At 47.1% G+C, this 24,082-nt stretch overlaps 1 protein-coding gene across 1 annotated transcript in view; it reads right to left on the bottom strand.

Moving 5' to 3' along the window:
• Positions 1-24,082, bottom strand: part of LOC137332124 (protein phosphatase 3 catalytic subunit alpha-like) — a 463,527-nt gene that overhangs the window by 32,685 nt on the left and 406,760 nt on the right. Inside the window, exon 10 of the mRNA XM_067995834.1 lies at positions 6,224-6,349. Within this exon, the coding sequence (XP_067851935.1) occupies positions 6,224-6,349 (126 nt within the window). The remainder of the gene's footprint in view (positions 1-6,223; positions 6,350-24,082) is intronic.

The following is a 24,082-nucleotide window of genomic DNA, read 5'->3' as shown; positions in this document are numbered from 1 at the left end:
CTAGTTTAATTGGTCATTCATCTTATTTGCTGTTTGAACGACTATATTTCAAAAAAAGTAATTCTGAGGACATGTTATGGTGCTGCTTCTTCAACAGTATACTAGATAGGAGGGGCACTAAATTGGTCTGTGTAGCGCCCGTTGTTTCGGGCTCTACAACATCCAAGATGGCGTCTTGGCTGTGCACGCACATTTCCAGCGTGACGTGCGCCGGACGCCATCTTGGTACAGGAGTTAGTGCGTGCGCAGATACCGAATGCCGGAAGCATGTAAAGTAGGGAGAAAATGCGTGCAGTGTGCAATGATGATTTAAAGTGATAGACACCATTTTGGCACTTAATGCTCAACTCAACGCACAGTCTTAACCCCGACCATCTGAACTCTTGCAGTGCTTGGAGGACCCCCCACCAGCGCTATTTAAAGGGGCCATGCAGGTGTTGCAGGTTAGTTGCTGGATTATTGCTTCTGGCTGCTGGTGGAATAGGACGTCTTTTTTGAAGATTCCTATACTTACTGACAGTCCTTAGAGTACATTTGAGAGTGGTTTTGCAGGTACTGCTTTATGGTTCGGAAAATTAAAACTGTGGTTGAATAAGATTCCTGATAACCATGGATAGTCTGCTAGGGCTCCCACTGGGCATTCAGCATGACCGGGAGCATACAGAGAGGCCACGTATAGCAGGACAAGCTGTGAGGAGAGGACGAGGAGGCGCAGGCACTGAGCAGGAAGCACTATCCAATGAGGGCCTTCGGGGACCAATTCTCTTACCTCAACATGACCAAGGAGGATTGCATCCAACGCCTGAGGTTCACCAAGGAAGCCGTGACGGAGATCTGTCAACTGGTGCGGTCACAACTGCAGCCTCAGAGCAGGGCAAGGACAGCATTGCCTGTGGCTGTGAAGGTCACCAGGGCGCTGAATTTCTACAGCTCAGGCTTCTGCTGGCGTCATGTGCAACATCTCACAGCATGCGGTGCACTGTTGCATAAGGGTGGTCATAGACACACAGTACCAGGTGAACAACAGGTTCATCACCTTCCCCCTTGACAGAGACAAGCAGAACGAGCGAGCACCGGGGTGCGCTCACATTGCTGGCTTCCCCATGGTGCAGGGTCCCACTGACTGCACGCAAATTGCCCCGCACATCAACACGGTCGTCTTCATCAATCAAAAGGGCTTCCACTCCCACAATGTGCAGCTGGTGTGCGACCACACGCACTGAATCGTGGAGGTCGATGCCCGCTACCCTGGGAGTAGTCACGATGCCTTCGTCATGCGGCAGTCCAACATGCCAGCTATCTTTCACCTGGCTCGGCAAGTCAAAGGCTGGCTACTGGGCGACAAAGGCTATCCCCTCATGTCATGGCTCATGATTCTAGTCAGGAACCCATGCACATATGCACAGCAGGCCTATAATGAGAGCCATGCTGCCACACGCAACATCGTGGAGCACACCATAGGCCTCCTCATAAATGCTTCCGCTGCCTGGACCAGTCTGGAGGAGCCCTGCGGTACTCCGCTGAGCGGGTGGGCAGATTTGTGGTGGTCTGCTGCAAGCTGCACAACCTCGCCATCATGAGGGACCAGTCTTTGCCACCAATGATTGGAGAAGACCCTGAGCCAGAGGTGGAGGAGGAAGAGGCTGAGGAGGAAGAGGCTGAGGAGCCGGAAGAGGAAGTAGAGGAAGATGCAAGGGTGCAACAGGGACCACACGCCTGGTCTGCAAGGGCTCTGCGTGCTCGCCTGATCCATGCCCGCTATCAATAATGTCAACTATATCCCCCAACCCACCGATAGTCCTACGCTCCCCACCTTTCCGCTCCCACAAGACAATCAAATCGCCCTCCATCTGATTACACATTGGTTTCTCCCTCAGCTCATCGCACAAATAAAAACCACTCCAAATGCAAATTCAAAGTCACATTTATCGATGAATAAATGAAATTATGGAAGCAGAACAGGACTATTCATCCTTGTGCATTGTCTTAGTGCCTGATGTTCATGTGCCTTTACCTATCCTAGTGTTCTACTGCAGCAGCCTGGCCTGGCTGGCTGATAGGTAACAACAGGGGCACTGGCGGAGTGACAGGGGCGGGAGCAGGAATGCTGTCCTCCTGAGAGAGAACAGCAGGTCCGACTGCCATGGCGCCATTGCCACTCTCTCGGGCGACGCCTCAGCAATCCTGGTGATCAGCTGGAGAACGGATTGCTGGAGTGCTGTGATACCCTGGAAGCCCCATTCCACAGTGGTTCCCAGAGCCGCGATAGCAGCCATCTGAGCTTCCATTGCAGTAGTTTGAGCAGCAACCGTAACTTGCAGACCTTTGATGACATTGGTTTGTGCTGCAATGGAAGCCGCGACATCGGCCATCAGACGCTGCATCATGGTGGGTTCCACAGGTGTGCTTATGGAGGTACCAACCGTTCCATGCGCAAAGCCCTGTGCCAAGTTGGAGCTGGACTCCGCCATGCTCCTTCTCAATGTGCGCAGGCTTTCGGGCAGGTTTTCCAGTGCCCCAAGCATTTGGTGGTGTACACCCATCAGCCGTCCTAAGTAGCCTGGCCCATCGAAGTCCTCATTTGACTCCTCTGCAGCAGAACTAGTGAGCGACCTCGCCCTCCGGCGAGCTGGCACCTGTGCCCGGTGTCTCACCATGTGCAGATCCCTCCTCTAACCTAGCCCCTGAAGGACGCACTGTGTCAGTCTCTGAGCTGGTGGAAGCAAGTAACAGATCGAGTGACGGTGTGGCTTCAGTGTCACCGTCTCCTTCTCCTCCTCCTCTTCCTCTTCCTCGGACGGTGCTGCCATGTGCTGTTGGATATCTGCAATGACAAAGGGAAACAATTTGAGTTGTGAAGCGGGGAAAGGAGCAAGTAAGACATGCATGCCGACAGCATCTACAGCACGTGAGTCAGAAACGATTATGGGAGGAGGGAGATGTGGGAAAGGAGAAGGAGCTTTAGATATGCAGAGACACCGCCCCCCCCTTCATCAGGGCCTCCAGCGCGGTATGTGGTCACGGCTGCAGCGATGGCCAGCCCAATGATCCGAAGCACCATCTCCTCTATGGGGGTGAGGACGTGTAAGCATCCTCGTCCACCCTCAGGTCTCTCCTGCTGCCGGCTGTTATGCGCCACCTTCTCCTGCAAGACAGAGGACAGTGTGTCAGTGAGCATTCTGCAAGGTGTGTGGGTGATGTGTCTGTTATGGTAGAATAGCCACCAGTGTGTGTGACCTGTGAGTGGTGGTTGTGTGGCCTGCAATTGCGGTACCATGTGTGGGTGAGATGCAGCATGCCAAGTGCAGCATTGTGTATGGATGGGCAGTGTTTGTTGGTAGGTGGGTAACGGGGAGTGTGATGCGTGGAGCAGTGGTGCAGTTGGTTGGATGTGCCACTTGACACTTGCATTGACTCACCTTGACCACTCGTGTCAAATCATTGAACTTCTTTCAGTACTGCACCCACGTGCGTGGTACCATGTTCCTGGCGTTCACTTCTTGCGCCACAGCCTGCCAATGCCTGCGGAGCTGCAGTCTGGAGGGTCTCCTGCCACCCTGCGGGTACATGTTGGTCCTCCTTTCGTCCACGCCTTCTACCAGGGCTTCCAGTGCATCATCAGAGAAGCGTGGGGCCCTCTCTCGCACCAGTCCTGCCATCCCTGTGGCCATATTTCCCTCCTCCTAGTGGACTGTGCATGTCCAATTTAAAATGTGCACCAGCACCTTTAAGAGGTACAGGCTGCTGTGACGTGCGCTGAGCAGGCCCCATTTCTGACTTTCTCATTCTCCGTGCAGCCTGTCAGCAGCGTGGGTAACGCTGGCTGCACGGAGAGATCATGGTAAGTAGCAGGCAGCTCGAAATTCACGTGCTGCCTGTGTGGGGCCATTGGGCGCGAGGTAATAGCGCATCATGTTGCCAGCGCCCGAAAATGGTCCTTATTGAATTTTTCCCCCGAGAAGTCTTAAGAAGCAATCAATCTGGCTTTCAAAGTAAGACTGGCTAAATATGAGTGTAAAACTAGAAACTTGGGTCACAGTTTGGTGCTTGCAAGTAAGACATCACCTTATATATGAGTAATTTCAGTAAATGGTGCTGTAATTGACTCTTGCGGATCACACTGCTCCTGGACTGATCCCACTCTCCTGTCAGCCTAGCAGCTCCCAGAGAGTGGAAATTTGATTTTAATGTGCATTGAAAGCTCTTGTTGCTGTACGTGACTGAATTGGGCAATGGTGGACAGCAAATTAAATCATTTTAATTAATTTTTAGAAAGGAAATCTACAATTTTCTTTGAGCAAAGAAACTTGTAAGGATAGTGATTAAAAAGGTAATTGTCTTTTAAACAAATCAATATGCTAGACAGAGAGAAATGACAGACTGGGAGCCTCAGAGAGGCAGAGCAGGAGTAGCAGAGAGAATGACGGTAAGGTGCTAGAAGCATAAAGTTTCGATCAAGAAAAGGTCACTTAATCCATTAAGAGGCAACATTGGTTATTATAAAATCAGTCAACTATTTGAAGATTTGTCACTTGCTGCTGTAGAAGAAATAGGGACGATGGTGATGTTGTAATATAGTTGCTTGTCTTAAACACAATTCATACAATTTTTTGTGCTGGAAAATACGGAGTTGGCAACAAAAAACAAAGATGATAAATTTTTAAAAAGGGGGGGATACAGAGATGGTGTTCTATAGGTGTCTATTTTGGGTCCCTTGCTGTTCACATAATTCATAAGCAAATTCTAAATCAGTAGAGAATGCATCAGAGGATATTCTATTAACAGTGTAGAGTGCTCTGTTCAGACTGCATCTCGAGTCCAGTTTTAATCATTAAGACACTAAAAAACATTCAGGCTCCGAAGGCAGAGAAGAGCCTCAAAGCTGATTCCTAACATCAGAAAATTGAATTATGATGGAAGACTTGGGAAATTGGGGTCTTTAACCTTCAAAAGATATGGCTGAGAGGGGATCTCATAAGGTACATATGAGATCCCCTCAGGAATGTCAGGAAGAATTTCTTCATGCAAAAAATGATCAACACTTGAAACAGTCTTTAGGAAATAGAGTAAAGGAAAAACATTGAATTCCTTCAAGATCCAGTTCAATGGTGTGATGGGGGGATTTAATTTTTTTTCTCAGATAGATGAACTAAGATGGGCCAAATGGTCTTTCTCAACTGTATTTATTTTGTTATCTTGTGAGTATGAAGGTTAAAGTGATCTGGATCTACTAAGTGAATGGCCTAGGGAATGGCATGTGGATTTTTTAACATGGAGCAGAAAATAGGAAATCTATACAAAATGCATGAGTATCCAATAGCAAAAGTGGAAAATGAAGTGGATTTGGATGATTATTCTCAATTCAGTGAAAGTATCCAGACATTGTGCAGCTTGTGTCGAAGAGTTCAGGGAAAAGTGATTAGGGTGATTTTGGAATATAGGGTTACAAGTTATGAAGACAGAGAAATATAAACAAACTTGGATTTTAAAGAGAAAAGAAGTTTGGAAGAGGGCGTATTTCACATTGTTTAACTAAACTAATGCAGAGCTAGAGGCCATGAATTCTAAAGTAGCAAGTCTGAGCTGAGTCAATAGATGAGAGAAAACATCTTTCTCGAGTTGATATGTAGAATAGACCCCTACCACGTAAATGTCTAGCTAACAGGATTGAGGGTTCTAAAGATATATGCAGAGATAAATGATCAAGTATCCATTGAAACAGTGATTTCTATGCTGCTGGATCATGAAGGCACTGTCTATGGTATGTGACTGATTACTGATTGAATGGTCTAAACTCTGAGTTTTGCTCAATTGCCTTTTATACTCCACGAAAAGTATATCAGAACTATCAACTATTTATATGAATATCATCCAGAAGGAATAAGATGTGATTTTCCTGCTTTCTTGCACTCCCATTCCCAATCAGTATGGTTCAATTCTAACTTAAACTTTTACAAAATATTTTTTTTTAGGCTAACACAAATTTTAAAAAATTCTCAGAAGACTGGAGATTTTTATTGATAATTTCATTAAGACTTAAAAGAATTTGTTACATAATTAATTTATTTCATTTGGATGAATCCAAAATAATTTTAAAACAATAAGAATTTAAATCTGTGTAATTTATAGACTAATACGACATTGGAAATTACCATAATTATATAATAGTCTTAAAAACTGTCCCACTTTGTTAAACTGAAACATAACAATTCTATTCACATACCTTTCTCACCAACAAAAGGCAAAGACCAAGTAAAGACATCCATAAAATTTGGTAGCCAGTAAGGATGGGGAGAACAGTTGAACTGCCGAATGTTCATAACATTGTTCTCATACTTCAATACTGCAGCTGGAATGGAGCAGAGAGAGATAGTGACAAACAGGTTAGCACACAACCAGCCACTTCTGTAAGTTACATAATAACAACTGCAAAAAAAATCCTTATGTTAATTTTTGCAAGGCTAGTCTTAGAGTTAATGAAATAATAAACATTTATTTAAGGCCTTTCAAGAACTCATGAGGGCCAATTTTAACCCCCAAGAATGGGTGGGTTGTGGGCGGGTGGGAGATCAAAATTGCAGGTTTTTAAAATCGCGACCGCAACCCGGCTCCAATGCTCCCACTTCTGGGTTTAACGTGGGCCCTTTTGGATGCATTCGAAGGACGTGTTGGACGTGGTCGCGTTCCCAATTAGTGCTGGTGGGCGTGTTTTTAGTGGGGCACTTAACGTCATTAGGAGGCGTTAAGTAGCGTTCTTTTAACTGATTGATAATTAACTTTAAATTTAACGCCTCCAGGACGGCTTTCCCGGGGCTCATGAATCTTGCTAGGTAAAAGGAGGCGAGAAGGGCCGGTTCATTTAGGCAGATGCCTTTATTGCACAGCTTGTGAGTCAGGAGGAGCAGGAGTGTTTCTTCAGGCCCAACAAGCTTACCGACCGCCATCTGCCCCCCGTGATCAGCCGAGCCCCCTGATGTCCGAGCCCCCCCATCGCCAAGTTCTCACCTACCCCACCCCGCAATCGCCGAGTTCTCACCTCCAACCTCCCCAGCAACTCCTGAATTCTCACCCCCCCCCCCCCCCACCCTGCGATCGCCAAGTTCTCACCTTCCCGCCCCCGGAAATCGCTGAGTTCTCATCTCCCCCCCCACCGCGATCGCCGAGTTCTCACCTCCCCCTCCATGATCGTCGAATGCTCACCTTCCCCCCCGCAATCGCTGAGTTCTCATCTCCCCCCCCCACCGCGATCGCTGAGTTCTCACCTCCAACCTCCCCAGCAACTCCCGAATTCTCACACCCCCACCCTGCGATCGCCGAGTTCTCACCTCCCCTCTGCGATCGCCAAGTTCTCACCCTCCCCCCCACGATCGCCAAGTTCTCACCTCCTCCCCCCGCGATCGCCGAGTTCTCACCTCCCCCCCCACGATCGCCGAATGCTCACCTTCCCCCGGCAATCTCCAAGTTCTCACCTCCCCCCGCGATCGCCGAGTTCTCACCTCCCCCCGCCACGATCGCCGAATGCTCACTTTCCTCCCCGCAATCGTTGAGTTCTCACCTCCCCCACCACCATGATTGGCGAGTTCTCACCTCCCCTCGCCATGTAATTGCGCCACCCCCCGCCCTCGCATCCAGCCCGAGGACACTGATCTCTCCCCGGTTGCTTTCCCACCTGACAGGCAACAAGGCGATTGCCGGGCACGTAACCCGGAAGTGAAATTTATTGCCTTCAATTGAGTTGCGATCGCAGATTCCGACATGCTCACTTCACTTCTGGGTTTCCCACGTGAAAATCTATCCCCCCTCACTCTTCCTGGGTTCAAGTATAAGTCATGCCCAAGATGTCCCAAAGTGCTAATGAAGTAGTTTTAAAGTGTAACCTTGCTCAAGGATTGTTAATTTTGTAATTGTGTCCTCCAGTTCTATGCTCATTGTTCAAGTTAAATAGTTTTGCTACTTCAATACCTTTTGTTATTTTAAAGCTAGCATCATTGTTCTCTCGGTTTTCTTTCCTCTAGTGAAAATAAGTTTAGAATCACCTCTGCCGTGCATCTCCGAATTCTTTGTAATGCATCTAAATCATTTTTGAAGGTGACCAAAATTGCACACCATACTCCAGAACTGGCCTTACCATTGATCTGCACAACGTCAGTATAACTTGTTTTGAACTGTAATCCAATGCCCCCAGATCAACCCCAGTACTTGTCTCATTGATAACTGTTTCATTTGTATCAGATATTTGTATCAATGATCACTCTAAACAATTAAATCATAAATAAGACATTGTGTGTACATATGTGAGCAAAACCATTGATAAGAATATTTTTTCAAAGTTTTGATTAACACAAGCAACACAATGGTGCATTGAATGGTGAGATACAAGTTCTGCTCTTCTCTTCTGAGTCACTGATCATGGCTTAGTGTGGAAGCACATCATCTATCAGTTCAGCATCTCTCCAGAGAACAGTAAAAATCAGGAGAGTCATCGCCCTTGGCACCTCCGAATGGCTCCACAGGCAAAGTTCTGGAAGTAGATTATATGACTGTTGTCTTGGTCACAGATGGTGTTTGGTCAGAAGCAGTAAATAAAAGAGGGAAAATTAGAGCAAAATACCCTAAACTGGTTTTGTATAAGAATTATATGATTTCCACAAATTATTTTAAGAATCTGTTAAATAAATGTCCGCAAATTAGGTCATGGAATATGAGTATATGAACTCCTGACACGTTCAGCTGAAGTTCTTTTTTGGTGGTGGTATTAATCTATTCAAAATAAATGGTTTAAATATCTCTGCTAAACATAATGGAGAGAGGAATTTTAGATGAATATTTTAAGCATTCGCCTGTCAGTATCACACAGCACAATTTCAGGGCCATAGCTATGCTATTTGACCAGTAATTAATACAACTTTGCTAAAGTATTGTATTCTAGCTGAAAATCATTATTAATGTCCTTTAATAACTAATCAACAGATATGGTTTTATCAATTTTATACCTGCTATTGTTTACTTTTGTATACTATTTCAGTAGCTGAATGTCTGTGACTGAAGAACAGGCTCACTATTAGACAACACTCTTCAAAACAGGATAAGCTTTAGAGTTGTAGTTTATAACTTCTTACGTGATGAAATTCGGCAGAATATACCAAGCATGTAAATTAAGCTACCTAGTGAATCCACAACAGTAATATAGCACACAGAAATTTATATTTTTAGTAACTATCTGGAGTATTCCTGTCCTTTTATGTTTTAATTTATGAAAATTACATATATTTGTTTCCTAAATTCCATTCAATTATAATCTATAGCAAATTTTGAAATTGAATTCACTGGCAATAAAGCTCAGCATATGGGGTTGGGCCCCAATGAAGGTGATGATGTACCAGGCCCTCAAATTCCTCTGGATGGCACCTACTTTAATAAAATATATTTGCTTACACATTTTCAAATGGAATAATATTAGCAAGAACATGTAGAAAATGTGCTATTTGATATATTGCAAACACACAAATTTCTGTTTAGTGATGGATGAATACTTCAGAGCAAAATGTCACAGTACATAATCTAACTTAAAAGGAGCTCCTGTGTTAGTTGTTTTAAATCTACTAATTTATTTTGCTTATATTCTTCCTAAGGATGAACATCTTAATTTATATTTTATATATATATTTTTTTATTCGTTCACGGGATTTGGGCGTCGCTGGCAAGGCCGGCATTTATTGTCCATCCCTAATTGCCCTCGAGAAGGTGGTGGTGAGCCGCCTTCTTGAACCGCTGCAGTCCGTGTGGTGACGGTTAGGAAGGGAGTTCCAGGATTTTGACCCAGCGACAATGAAGGAACGGCGATATATTTCCAAGTCAGGATGGTGTGTGACTTGGAGGGGAACGTGCAGGTGGTGTTGTTCCCATGCGCCTGCTGCCCTTGTCCTTCTAGGTGGTAGAGGTCGCGGGTTTGGGAGGTGCTGTCGAAGAAGCCTTGGCGAGTTGCTGCAGTGCATCCTGTGGATGGTGCACACTGCAGCCACAGTGCGCCGGTGGTGAAGGGAGTGAATGTTTAGGGTGGTGGATGGGGTGCCAATCAAGCGGGCTGCTTTATCTTGGATGGTGTCGAGCTTCTTGAGTGTTGTTGGAGCTGCAAGGCAAGTGGAGAGTATTCCATCACACTCCTGACTTGTGCCTTGTAGATGGTGGAAAGGCTTTGGGGAGTCAGGAGGTGAGTCACTCGCCGCAGAATACCCAGCCTCTGACCTGCTCTCGTAGCCACAGTATTTATATGGCTGGTCCAGTTAAGTTTCTGGTCAATGGTGACCCCCAGGATGTTGATGGTGGGGGATTCGGCGATGGTAATGCCGTTGAATGTCAAGGGGAGGTGGTTAGACTCTCTCTTGTTGGAGATGGTCATTGCCTGGCACTTATCTGGCGCGAATGTTACTTGCCACTTATCAGCCCAAGCCTGGATGTTGTCCAGGTCTTGCTGCATGCAGGCTCGGACTGCTTCATTATCTGAGGGGTTGCGAATGGAACTGAACACTGTGCAGTCATCAGCGAACATCCCCATTTCTGACCTTATGATGGAGGGAAGGTCATTGATGAAGCAGCTGAAGATGGTTGGGCCAAGGACACTGCCCTGAGGAACTCCTGCAGCAATGCCCTGGGGCTGAGATGATTGGCCTCCAACAACCACTACCATCTTCCTTTGTGCGAGGTATAAAGTTATTTCATCTATCAAAATTGTGATTTTTAAAAAAATCTATGGGCTCGATTTTGCGATCGCGTTTCCGGCGGGTTTCCAGCGGGTTGGCCCCGAAAATCCCGATATCCGGTCACGTGACTGGATCGCGACGAAATCCCGGCCACTTCCGGGTACCGCGCTGACGTGCGGGGCTGCGCGCGCAAGCCCCGCTGGTGGGAATCCCGCAGGCAATTAAAGCCAGCGGGGTTCCACTTGAGAGCACTTAACTTGCTCGTTGTGGTCAGTTAATGAGCTGAAGCAGCTGTCAAAAGAGGAAGTGTGGGATTTTAGGTTCAACGCAGTCAGTTTCCCACACTGGGGGAAACAGTACCTTTCAAACCAGGCGTGTTGCAGCCAGCAGCCTGTGGCAGGTGCCAAGGTGCGCTCCACGGGGGAGAGCCCTCACCCACGCAGGAGGCCACCGCGTCACATAGGGCAACCCCTGCCCTCCACCACCCCCCGCCAAGCCAGAGGACAGACCGACACGAAACCGCAGCCCCAGTCCGAGGACCCACCCACCTACCCTGCACAACCCCTCAGACCAACACCTGCCAGATGGGTGGTGCGTTGACATCGTCGGAGGACGAACAGGATGACCAGCCCCAGCAGCCTCGCAGTCCACGCCGTCCGCCTCGGAGAGGTGGGGCCCCCCAACACGGTGCTGCGGCACACCCACCTGCACAGCAGGAGGGAGGGCAACCGCAGAGAGAGATGCGTCGCAGGAGGCACTACCCTCCGCACAGGGTGTACAGAGCGAGGCTCAGCTTCATGGACCTCTCCGAGGAGCAGTGCATACGGAGGCTCAGAGTCAATCGCCAGGTAGTCGCCGACATCTGCAGCCTCCTTAACGACGAGCTGCTCCCTGATGGACCAAGCAGCATCTTCCTACCTGTCGCCGTCAAAGTCACCACTGCCCTCAACTTCTTCGCATCCGGTTCCTTCCAGGGTGCCACCGGGGACATCACCGGGGTCTGTCAGTCCTCTGCACACAAGTGCATAAGGCAGGTCACCGATGGGTTGTTCCGCAGGGCCTCCCACTACATCAACTTCGCCATGGACGAGCGCAGCCAGATGGAGAGGGCGGTTGGATTCCATGCCATGGCCGGCTTCCCACGGGTGCAGGGTGTAATCGACTGCACCCACATCGCAATACGGGCACGTCCGCATGAGCCAGGGCTGTTCATCAACAGGAAGGGGTATCACTCCATGAACGCCCAGCTCATCTGTGACCACCGCCAGAGATTCCTACACGTGTGCGCCAGATACCCCGGCAGCTGCCACGATGCCTTCATCCTCAGGGAGTCCGCCGTCCCGCCCATCCTGCAGGCACCCAACGCCGGCAACGGCTGGCTCCTCGGCGACAAGGGGTATCCCCTCCACACGTGGCTCATGACACCTCTGAGGAACCCCATCACCGAGCCGGAGCGTCGGTACAATGACAGCCACACTGCTACCAGGTCTACAATTGAGCAGACCATAGGGCTTCTCAAGATGCGCTTCAGGTGCCTTGATCGTTCTAGGGGAGCGCTGCAATACACACCATTCAGAGTGGGACGAATCATCGTTGTCTGCTGTGCCCTGCACAACATGGCCCAACAGAGAGGGGTGCCGCTGGAGGAGGCCCCATCCACACCCGCCACCCACATTGAGGAAGGCGAGGGTGAGGAGGAGGAGGAGGAGGAGGAGGAGGCGGCGGAGGAGGAGGACGCGCCAGAGGATGTTGGACGACCCATGCGCCGAGCCGCGACTCACCGGGATGGTCGCCGGGCCAGGGAGGCACTCATACGTCAACGGTTCTCCTAGAGTCACACACTGCCAGGCGCTCGCATCTCCTCACCTGCACATGCGAGCGGCCATACCAGCCCCCTCCACTGAAGAGTGCTGCCAGTAATCCTGCACCCACAGCAGTGTGCCCAATGGGTGGCAGCAGGTGTTCGCCGTCATGATGGCCTCCACGGAACGCACCTATTGCACAAGCCGCGGAAGAATGGACGAGAGGTGGCAGGAGTGGTGAGAATAGACTATTTAATATCTCGAATGTGACATTATATTAGAAAAAAAGTACGAAATAATAAACACCCTGGTGTTTTCCCTTTGTGATTATAAGGCCTTTGCAATTCTTTTCCGGGAACCCCTACGTGGTGCTACCCCTGTGGCTCCAGCAGAGGTAGTGGCAGGTTGCTCGTCTTCTTGCCTTGACCGGGTAGATGCTTTTGGCGGACGGCCCCTGGGTTTCGGTGCCCGTGACGGCACCTCCACAGACTGCTCCTCCTGCACCGGGGCAGGGGCAGACTCGGCCACCTGGAGAGGAGGCACCATTGCGGGTACTGGTAGAGAGGTGGGCGACGGGTGGGACGTGGGGGCGCCTTGAGAGGCGTCCCCGCTTCCATGTCCCCGGTCACCATCATCCCTCTCTTGGCCTTGGCCCACATCACCCCTTCCACCCTGCTGGACGGCAGTTTGGATGGCATGTGTGAGGCCTTGCAAGGCCACCCCTAGTGTATCCCTCAGCCTGTTGATGGCGTCGGAATGTTGCTCACCCTGAATCCGTACAGACGTTGTCAGGGCCTGCATGGACTCGATCTGGAGCTGTGCGTGACGCTCGAGGGAGGCCAGCCTGTCCTCCACCGCAGACAGTCCCGCACCTACCTGCGACACTGTGTCGCCGGTACCCTCCTGTGCCTGCGCCACCAATGCCCACATGCAGGAGGTGGACTCCTCCATCGCCTGCGCTATTGTGGACAATGCGCGCGGCACCTCTGCCAGTACCTCAGCAATTAGCTGGTGGCCCTCGACGACTCTCCTTTTCACTGGTGGCTCCCTGGGTTCAGCATCTGGGTCCGGCTGCGCAGAGCCTGGAGATGAGTGCTCCCTCCGTCGCGGACCCTCCGCGGCTGCCCCTGCCACCAGGGTCTGCTCATGCTCACTCGTGCGCGGTGACTCACCAAGTGCTACCCCAACTAGTTGGCGAGGGGGACCCACCTCCGGTGCGTGCCCTTTCCCTATTGTTCTTGCTTCTCTTCTCCTGTGAAGGCAAAACACAGATGTGTGAGTGGGTGCGTCTTGCATCGTGAGACGCATCGAGCATCGGTGTGGTTGGGTTGAGCGTGGCGCGGAACGGATGGGAGGAAGCGTGGGCCACGTGCCCATCCCATTGCATGGGGATTGGGGTGTGTGGTAGTGTTCGGGTGGGGTCAGGGACGGTGGGTACTTGCGTGCACGGCGAGGATGGTGAATGAGTGGCTGTGAGGATTGCTGATGGAGCGCAGTGGTGGCTGTGCAGGAGGGGGTTGTGATCTGCTTGGCGTGATGGTGGGGACGGGATGTGGGAGGGTGCGTTGGTGTACTCACCTTGCCAGACCTAGTCAGGTCATTGAAGCGCTTGCGGCACTGCTCCCAAGTCCTTGGGGTGTTGCCTCTGCTGCTCACCTCCGCCGCCACCTCTGCCCATGCCTTCCTGGTTGCGGCGGCAGGGAACTTGCATCCATCTTCTGGGAAGAGTGTTTCCCTCCTCCTCCTCACGCCCTCCAGCATCAGCTGCAGTGCCAGGTCTGAAAAACGGGGCGCAGCCTTTCCCCTTTGCTGAGCCATCGTCTCAAACCGCTTGCTTGTAGCAGGAGGGGCTTTGGGAGACTGCCCCTTTAACTGGAGCTCCAACATCGCGTCGACGGTACTGCGCATGCGCAGCCGGCCGGCACGCAGCTGGGGAGCGCAGAACCCGGAAGCAGGGCTTAATCGGTCCAATTATCCCGCGATCGCGTGGGGGACGCACACGATTAGCCGTCCGCGTTTTCCACGCTCCCGGAGGACCACCCGCTGGGAACCCGCAGGCCTGCTAAATTCGAGCCCTATGCCTTTGATTCATACAGATCTTCCAATGTTAGTGTGTGTAAAGAATCAGGTACAGTAACAGATATAACAGTTCAATGTGGGTAAGTCTGAGGCCATCCACTTTGGACCTAAGAAACATAATTCAGAGTATTTTCTAAATGGTGAGAAACTAGAAACTGTAGAGGAGCAAAGGGATTTTGGCGTCCAAGTACAGAAATCATTTAAAGCTAGTAGACGCGTACAAAAGGCAATTGAAAAGGCTAATGGGGTGTTGGCCTTTATCTCAAGGGAGCTGGATTACAAAGAGGAGGACATTATGCTTCAGTTATATACAGCCGTGGTCAGACCCCACCTGGAGTACTGCGTTCAGTTTTGGGCACCGCACCTCAGGAAGGATATATTGGCTTTGGTGGAGTGCAGCGCACATTCACCAGAATGATACCGGGTCTTAGAGGGTTAAATTATGAGGTCAGTTTGCATAAATTTGGTTTGTATTCCCTTGAGTATAGAAGATTGAGGGGTGACCTGATCAAGTGTTTAAAATGTTAAAACGATTCAATAGGGTAGATACAGAGAAACTATTTCCTCTGATGGGAGAATCAAGAACAAGGAGACATAATCTTAAAATTAGCGCTAGGTTATTTAGCAGAGAAATCAGAAAGTACTTTTTCACACAAAAGTTGGTATAAATCTGGAATTCTCTCCCCCAAAAGGCTGTAACGTTGGAGCTTTCAAGACTGAGATCGATAGATTTTTGTTAGGTAAGGGTATCAAGAGATATTGAACTAAGGCAAGTAAATGAAATTGAGGTACAGATTAGTCACGATCTAATTGAATGGCGGAACAAGCTTGAGGAGTTGAATGGCCTACTCCTGTTCCTATATTCCCCTGCCCCCTCTAAATCATGCTGACATGGAAACAAGTCAAGCTGCTAGTAGTAATAACTTATAGTCTATGATGCAAGTCAAAAGACAGGTTTTGTTGAGGGGTCCATTAACACCCATTTTGTGCTTTGATATTTTTTTAAAATAAAGTTGTTTTTTGTTTCGTTTATAAATGTGAAATAAGTTTTGCAAGTTGTTAGTATCCTCCATTTTCATGCACAGTCTTTGAGAGCTGAGTATTTGTTATTATAATAAGTGTACACTGTTGTAAAGTTCACATAGCACAAAATGTAACAAGGAAAAGCTGGGAGTCAATGTCCAGTAACCTTTACAACATTGTTAGCGTTACAACTGAAAGCTTTACAAAGAGGTGCGGTGCAGCAGAAACACTCAACTATACCACTGATTTGCAGTTTTGTCTTGACATCGTAAGATTGTTAGTCCATTTTCAGTGGCACAATATAATTATAACTGTTTGTTCATAATTAAGAAATCAGGAAGTATTCTCAATTTTTTTCTGTCTGTATAATTTTGAGCAGTATTTTTAAAGAATCAGTTATAATACTCATTAGATTTTCCCCTTCACTCTGGTCAAAGTGAGGTATGTTTTATGTTTTATGCTTCTTTTTCCCTGCATCAAGCTTTGTGATGTCTGCCTTAAAGATATTTAAAGAATGAGAGTCATCAAATTGTTGAAACTAAGTTTAAATAAAACATATGTAGGAAGTTGTTTCTTTTATTTTTTCAATATTTTGTTTAAAAGCAACTGCTTATGCCATTCTTGAGAACTGACGGGAGGACCCACTGGGTTGTACAGTACAAAGCTGATGAATTAATATATACAGATTAAATGAGATTGCTGATACATTCTGGCTAAATGACTGGACTCAGTAATTCTTGCCAGTGAGTACCCCTGATCATGTTATCATTAATCATCATTGTATAAAATTATTTCATATGTCAACAAAATTAAAGAGAAAACAGCTGTAGTGGGTTATTTTAAGGGATTCAATGGTGAAACTGTCTCTTTAAGCAGTGCAGAATAAAAGGCAAATGGACTATATTTCTGATGAAACAATTCAGATGAAAAAGCTGAAGATTTTCCAATAGGAAAGAAAAAAAACTTCTGCTGGGTGGGGGGGGGGGTTTCTCCTGATCAGTCGCCATGATCAACCATGAATAAGTATTATATAATATTTCATTACAGCAGTTACCGAATAATTTCTTGTGCCTTGCTGCAGGTTTTCAAAAATATATGTTGGTATCAAATTTTTTTTTCTTTTATTCGTTCACGGGATGTGGGCATCGCTGGCAAGGCCGGCATTTATTGCCCATCCCTAATTGCCCTCGAGGTAGCGAGATTTTACAACTGAGTGGCTTGCTAGGCCATTTCAGAGGGCAATTAAGAATCAACCACATTGCTGTGGGTCTGGAGTCACATTTTGGCCAGACCGAGTAAGGGCGGCAGGTTTCCTTCCCTAAAGGACATTAGTGAACCAGATGGGTTTTTACGACAATCCGGCAGTTTCATGGCCATCATTACTGATACTAGTATTTTAATTCCAGATTTTTATTTAATTAATTGAATTTAATTAATTAATTGAATTTAAATTCGCCAGCTGCCGTGGCGGGAATTGTTATACTGTTGATGCTGTAGCTGATTTAGGGTCATAAAGATGGTGACTTTTTGTAAATTTTCAAAAACAGGAAGTTGGAGATTACTTTTTAATCAGCTGGTAGACGTGGGAGTAATGTGAAAGGCGCATGAGGGTTGTATCAGCAGAATTTACATACTACAGGTGGTGGGTGAGTGAGATCCCAAATTAGCCCAACAGTACTGCTGTAACCATGTTTCCAAATCTTCCACAGAATGTGAAATACCAGCTTTTGAGAATTCACTGTACAATATATTGTAACCATGTCTTCACAAAATCTGCCAAACTTAATCATTGTTGAATTATGGATATATTTGACCAATTATAAAGTCAATGTGAAAAAGGAAAGTCAGGCTTAGACGTTAATAACCACACTTCTGGTCGCTAGATGGAGCACCAGTGTGTGTGCATGTGCGTGTAATGAATGGCCAAATTGATCTGTCGACTCTCACTGAAAATGTAGTTGTGTGCTCTGCTTGATTTATGTTACTATGTTGGCTGTGCACTGAAAGAAGAAGAAATCATTTTTGAAAACTTGCTGCAAGAGTCTTTTTACTGAAGTTAAGAAATTCATATCAGAGGTTGTAAAAGGACCAGAATTGTATTGATCAGCTTGTAAGTATGGAATTTAAAGTTCTTTACGATATATAGTGTACCTCCTAGCAGCAGGTTTCAGAGCAGCATTAACGGATCTCTGGGAGCAGGTCACCTGCTTGCTCTCTTGGATAGGAATTGTGTGTGACATTGGGAAGGGAAGAAAGCATCACAAAAAGAAAAAAGGATATATAACAGTGTGTAGCATTTTCTGGATACTTATCCTCAGTAATTTTAACAATAGCTCCAAAATTGCTCCCGTTGGAGTCTCACTCGCCTTTAGCACAGATCGGAGGATCAAGCATGGAGATCAGCTCCCTAAACTGTGGCTCCCATACAACCAATGGTCAGAAAATTGGGATGATCACAAATTCAGTGTGCTAATCTTCCTGACTGAACCTGCAATCTGTGATACAGGTGAGTGAAACACCATACCAGTAGCAGAGTCTCAAAGTTTCAGGGCTGATATATTGAAAGCATTCAGTAAGAGATAGAGTGTATCAAAAATTACCAGTCAGTTGTCTGCAGAAATCTCATTAAAGAGACATTAGCTATATCTTTGAAATCTGAATGCATTAACATCAATGTTCAAACAAAACATATCAAATGCATATTAAGTCAATTTCTAATGAATGCATTTCCTTAGCAATAAATCAGATTCTGTCAAGTTTGATTAAACTGTGACTCCCATTTCACAATGCACGTAAGGACTGGTATTTGACAAAAACAAATGAAATCATACAGAGAAATTCTAGTCAATTGTTGCAATCTCATCTCTTTTGCTGAAACATGTTCTTAACTAATCTTATCATCTGAAGTATTAAACTCTATCACCAAGAAAGGTCTATTTTATAGTCGGCTGGAGAATGTAATTGCATCACTACAGTCCTAGATCAGTCTGGCTTGTAATCCACCTTTAGGTAATAACCAGAGTGTTAATATAAACCGCTCTATCCCCAAGGCCATTATTCATCACTATAAACATTCCCCAGATATTTTATAAGAAGCAGGGGATGTAGAACGACTGCCAATTATGGGCCAAACAAAGCCACATCAGACTATGTTTAAGAATAATGAGAAGCCACCCACGTAATCATCAATCCACAGTCTTTGAAAAAGACAGCAATAGTAGTATTGGCTGATTAAAATACAAACGTTGCCTTATCTGAAAGATAATTCAACATAACGTTATCATTAGGGTTTGCAGGTATTGCTGCTGTCAAGAAAACAAGACAAATCTAATTCAAGTTATGAACTTCGGTATTAACAAAGCCAAGATATCAGAAATTCACAATCCAGTTCTCCCAGCAGAGAGCCAGGCTTGAATGTTGTACAGACTGGATAGAGGGTTATACCATTAATGCAGATTCCCTGAATCCCTTTGAGCACAGCTTCTCACTGGGATAGCATTACAGAGTTCTACAGCACAGAAACAGGCCATTCAGTCCATCAGGCCTTCACCATTATTTTCCTTCATGAGTAGTCTACTCAAATCCCACTCACTTGCTCACTCTCCATATCCATTAATATTCCTCTTTTTCAAGCAACTGACTAATTCTCTTTTAAAACAAATTATGGACTCTGCTACAACAGGGTTTCTCAGTATTATGTGCACCCTTTCTTGAACCTCAGAAAAATGCACAATCGGGCAACTTTACTACATCACGCTGTATTGTGATGCCTGTCAACTGCTACTGTTCAGCCTCTCAGTGCCATGCTAATTCTTCTCCCTTTTCTTTTTCCTTTAGGTTCTTTGCAGCAGCCAAAGCCACAGAAAAAGTCACCTCAAAGGAGGAAAATCCTTCTGAGGAGCCATGGCCGCGCGTTGCATCACTCCCAAGCTCCAGCACAGAGACTGGCACCCCGGCTCGGTTAGTGAGTGAGTTAGATGGGACAGCACATGATGATGCACCCAACACTAGTGAGCAGCAGCAGGTACTGGTGCCGGCTATAGCCCAGGAGACAGCTAGCCGGAGGGCGAGGTCCTCTCACAGTTCTGCTGAGGAGGACAGAGAAGCAGACTTCAAGGGCCCAGCAATGAGAAGAAAACTTCTTGCTTCACACAAGCAGTTATATCAGGCATTGGAAGACCTGCCAAGGAATTTCACCACCATGGATAAAAGTGTGTAGGAGTCCGCTTCCAGCCTGTTTGGTGTCCTGTCACATGGCATCAGCATTCTGCACCCTACATTGGAGAGAGGGGCCACTTCCACAGTTAGCGTAGCCAGGCACTCACGACAAGAGTCAATGTTCACAGCCCTTGCTGCTTTGGTGGAAGCTCAACCAGCTGTCATGCCTGATCTGGGCTGATACCTATGCTCCGCCTTGGAGGGACAGACGTCCGTCTTGGAGAGGCAGATGTCCACTTTGGACATATTGGTGAAGCAAATGGATAGGGACTTTCAAGGCATCACTCATCTTTTGCAGTCCGCTCTCCTGCAGATCAGTGGAAGTGATGAACCCCAGCCTCATGAGAGTGGTAGTGCCACAGCAGGAGCGGCACGGTGTTTCCTTCTCTCAGGATGCCAGACTGCCCCAGCAGCAACCATAGTACTGCAATATACAGCCAGGCCCTCAGAGGCTCGCACTCCCATAAGTCGCTAGCTACGAGCTTCTGAAGGGTCTCCACATGAGCAACAGCAGCCTTCCACCAGCTCCGCTCAAGCCATTAGTTGTGCACCTTGTAGGAGTTGTAGAGTTAGGAAACCTTTTAAGAAAAGTACAATAGGTTGATCGCTGTGGTGACAAAAGAATTCACAACAATATTGTGTTTGGAATTAAAATCAACACCTTTATCACATTTGGAACTTTGGCCTATAGTTTCTTTTCATTACAGCTTCTTAGTCTGCATTGTCAGAAAGTCATTGACATAGAGGTTAGATGTATGGTTTCAATGCTCTTTAATGGAAAATCAAGGGAGTGGTGAAGGGGTAACAAGGGGTGGCAATGCTGAGGGATTTTTGTGACTCTTTAGGTATTCAGGAGGTCACTAAAAGCACTGCTCTTTCAATCGCACCCTGGCCTCTCTAGCTGCAGTGCATTTGCTGCCCCTCCTTCTGTGGTTCTTCCTCACCTACATCCAATTCTTCCTCATCTGATGTTGCCTCTACTTGTTGCTATGCCTTCTCCAGTTCCAGTCCTCTGTGCATTACCAGGTTGTGCAGAATGCAGAAAACTACAAAGATATGACACACTTTGTCTGAGCCATATTGTAGGGAACCTCAGAGTAATCAAGGCACCTGAACCTTTGCTTCAAAGTGCCGGTGGTACACTCTAAGATCTTCCTGGTGGTCCAATGGCTGATTGTACCTCTGTTGTTCAGGAGCGGTGGGGTTGAGGAGGGGCGTCATCAGCTATGTGTATAGGCGGTATCCCCTTTGTCCAAGCCGCCATCCTCTGCCATTTGTGGAAAAGCGGGGAGGTGCAGAATGAAGGCACCATGGCAGCTGCCAGCGAAACCGGCACGCACTTACATCATCCTTCCACGGTGATCACACACCAGTTGTACATTGATGGAGGAGAAGCTCTTCCTGTTGACAAAAGCTGGTGGCCCTGATAGTTACCGGACTGTAGTCTACTATGCCCTCGACACAAGGGAAGCCGGCCACTGCTGCAAATCTCAGAGCTCTCTCATTCTGGCTGTTGACGTCCATTGGGAAGATAAATTAATACTGGTTTGCTCTGGAAAGGAGGGCATTGGTAACCTGTTTGGTGCAACTGTGCACTGCAGACTGGGAGATGTGGGTGATGTTTCCTGAAGCAGCCTGGAAGGACCCTGTGGTGAAAAGGTTAAGGATGGTGACTTTGACAGCCACTGGCTAAGCATGGCCCCCTAGTCCAGCAGGCAGCAGGTCCTGCAGCAACAGGCTACATAAATCAGCAAAAGCCAGTCTGGTGAAGCATTTCCTCCTCATGCACTGCTCCTCAGAAATGTCCTATAGACCCCGTGGACTGAGTGAGGTCTTCAGCAAGCAGCTTCCCTCACTTGCTGTCTTCTAACTGGCCCACCTGCTGCTTGTCCCGCTGTTGAGATTGCCGCTGCTGCTCCTCTTCCTCCAACAGTTCATCCAACCAAAGGAATGATGCAAAAGTAGCACCCATGATAAGCAGTGAGTGCTTAATGAGGCTACGTAAGGGGAAAAAATCAGAAAGAAGCAAACTGTAAGCTTAGAATTGCCTTGGAAGTGCAGTGCTCACAATAGCAAACAGATCCGAATGACCTGAGTGCCTGGCAGGTGAGTACTCCATTAAATAGTGCTGTCAGTCACGTTAGTCACTCAGTGAAGCCAATCCTGCTAGGTTTTACTCTGCAGGTTTGCTGCTGGACAGGACTTGTGACCCACTCAGTTAAAATAATGTCTGTATCCTAATGACATCTTAGGACCCCGATTTTAATTTATTTGTGAGGCACCCTTCTGTTTCTGGTGGGTATATTTGCGACTTGAGTCAGCCGTGAAGTTAAAATGATAGTCGGCAGCTTTCCAGAAGGAATGGGGCGGTACATCGATTTTCACAAATTTAACTGCTCTCCTGCCCCATTCCCACTGGGCGGGTTGGGTTAAAATTGGAGCTCCAGTGTGACAAATTTCAATCCCCTCTGTGTGGCACAATGCATTGGTTTAAAAAATGGTCTAAACTAAAGCTAAGTCCTTTTTGTTTTTAAAGGGACGAGGGGCCAGAGATTGGTGCTTAAAGCCTTCTGGCTGCCTTTCAGGCATGCAGCAGTAGCAGCAGACTTTCCTACCCTGCTTCCAGGTTCTAGGCCCTAATAGAAGGTGGGCCTGTGCTGGGGCCAGTATCTGAACCATTTAAATGACCTGATCCTACAAATCCAGGTCTGGTCAGGTGGAGGACACTTCGGGTGCATTCCTTCCTGACTAGCGTCCATGTGCAAGAGTGCCACAGGAAACTTGGACCTCTGATATCATCACACCTATTACAGGCTGCATGCTGACATTTTGTTCTTATATCATGTCACCTGAACAACTGCAGCTTCTCACTTCTTTTACTTTTCTTGCAGGAGACAACATAACAACCACTTTAGAACACTAACTCTTTATGAAGAAGAAGCCTTTTAAATTCTCAGAAGGGAAGGCCATAAAGGGTGCCAAAGATAGGGATTTAAGAGGGCACCAGCTCAGGGGTTAATACCAACTTCTGTTAATTTTCCATTGTATTTTGTTTTCTTATTCACTGACTGTTAGCAAACTATACTGAAGTGCTTTTACATGTCACTTCTACTAATACCTATATGTGAGACTGCAGCAGCTCACCATTGTAACAAGTCATCTTCTTCTTTTGCTCTAGATGTTCTAGATAATGGTGAGTCAGGCCTCAGTACAACTATCCAAATCAGCACTTCACAACACATACCATCATTCACACTCTCTCTCGAGCAGCAATTCAGATACATTCCTCCCTGGGGATGAGGGGTGCACTGCATAAGACACAAAGTTTGAGTGATCAGGACCACTGGATGGTGGCAGAGGAAGAGGAATGTGATGGTCAATTTTCAATACACCTCAATTGATGAGCCTGGGGTATCAGATCTCACAGGCCTTGTTTATAAAAGGATGCTTTCAAAGCATCGAGCATTGCTGCAAGCACAGGGGCTGTTCTAAACAGTATTTTGAAGATGGTGGCCCATATGAAGGAATTCAATTGCTGGATGGTTTCAGAGCATTGCAGGGTACCATGGAGCGTGGGGTAGCTCCAGGAGCAACTCCAGAGGAGCCTCCCACCCATGCAAGAGACCCCTAAGGGCAGTTGAGTCTTCTCCCACAGATGCCCAGACTGCAGCCATTGTGACCTGGGGTGCAGGCTAAAACAGGCTGTCTCTTCTGGCTTCAAACGGATTGATGATCAGTTATAGAGGATCCTGAGAGATGGTTCCATTGATCTCATTGGGGCCATTAGGTCTACTGTTATGCAGATCAATAGTCCTGGTGAAGGAGTAATAATGGCATGGCTGGAATGGGCATGTACGATGGTGTATTATGTGAAGATGTCATTACATCCAAACCCAGCCCTGTTCGATGCATACAGGGGTTGCAAAAAGCATATGGGGCCTGGTTGCCCACACAGTAGTGGAATTGGTATAGAATGCAGCAAGTCCATCTTAGGACAGATGCTGGAAGGCGAGAGCCACCTAAATGCCAAGAAAGTCTTACTAACACACGGTAGCCAGCCACCTCTTGTACTGCTGTCACTGATGTATCAACTAAAAGAAGCACAAAGCTAGAGGTGGGAGCACCCAAGGCACACATTGTATTAGCAGTTAATTATTTATTTTCATGTCAACTTTGCATAGTCAGAACCTGATTTTTACACATTTTATACATAGTATGATGGAAAGTGTGCAGTAGCATATTTTTAAACCTGGAATATTT

Source organism: Heptranchias perlo, chromosome 14, assembly GCF_035084215.1.
Source record: "Heptranchias perlo isolate sHepPer1 chromosome 14, sHepPer1.hap1, whole genome shotgun sequence".
In the NCBI taxonomy this organism is placed as follows: Eukaryota; Metazoa; Chordata; class Chondrichthyes; order Hexanchiformes; family Hexanchidae; genus Heptranchias; species Heptranchias perlo.
The sequence above is the reverse complement of the archived record's forward strand: the minus strand, read 5'-3'. Positions and strand labels throughout refer to the sequence as shown.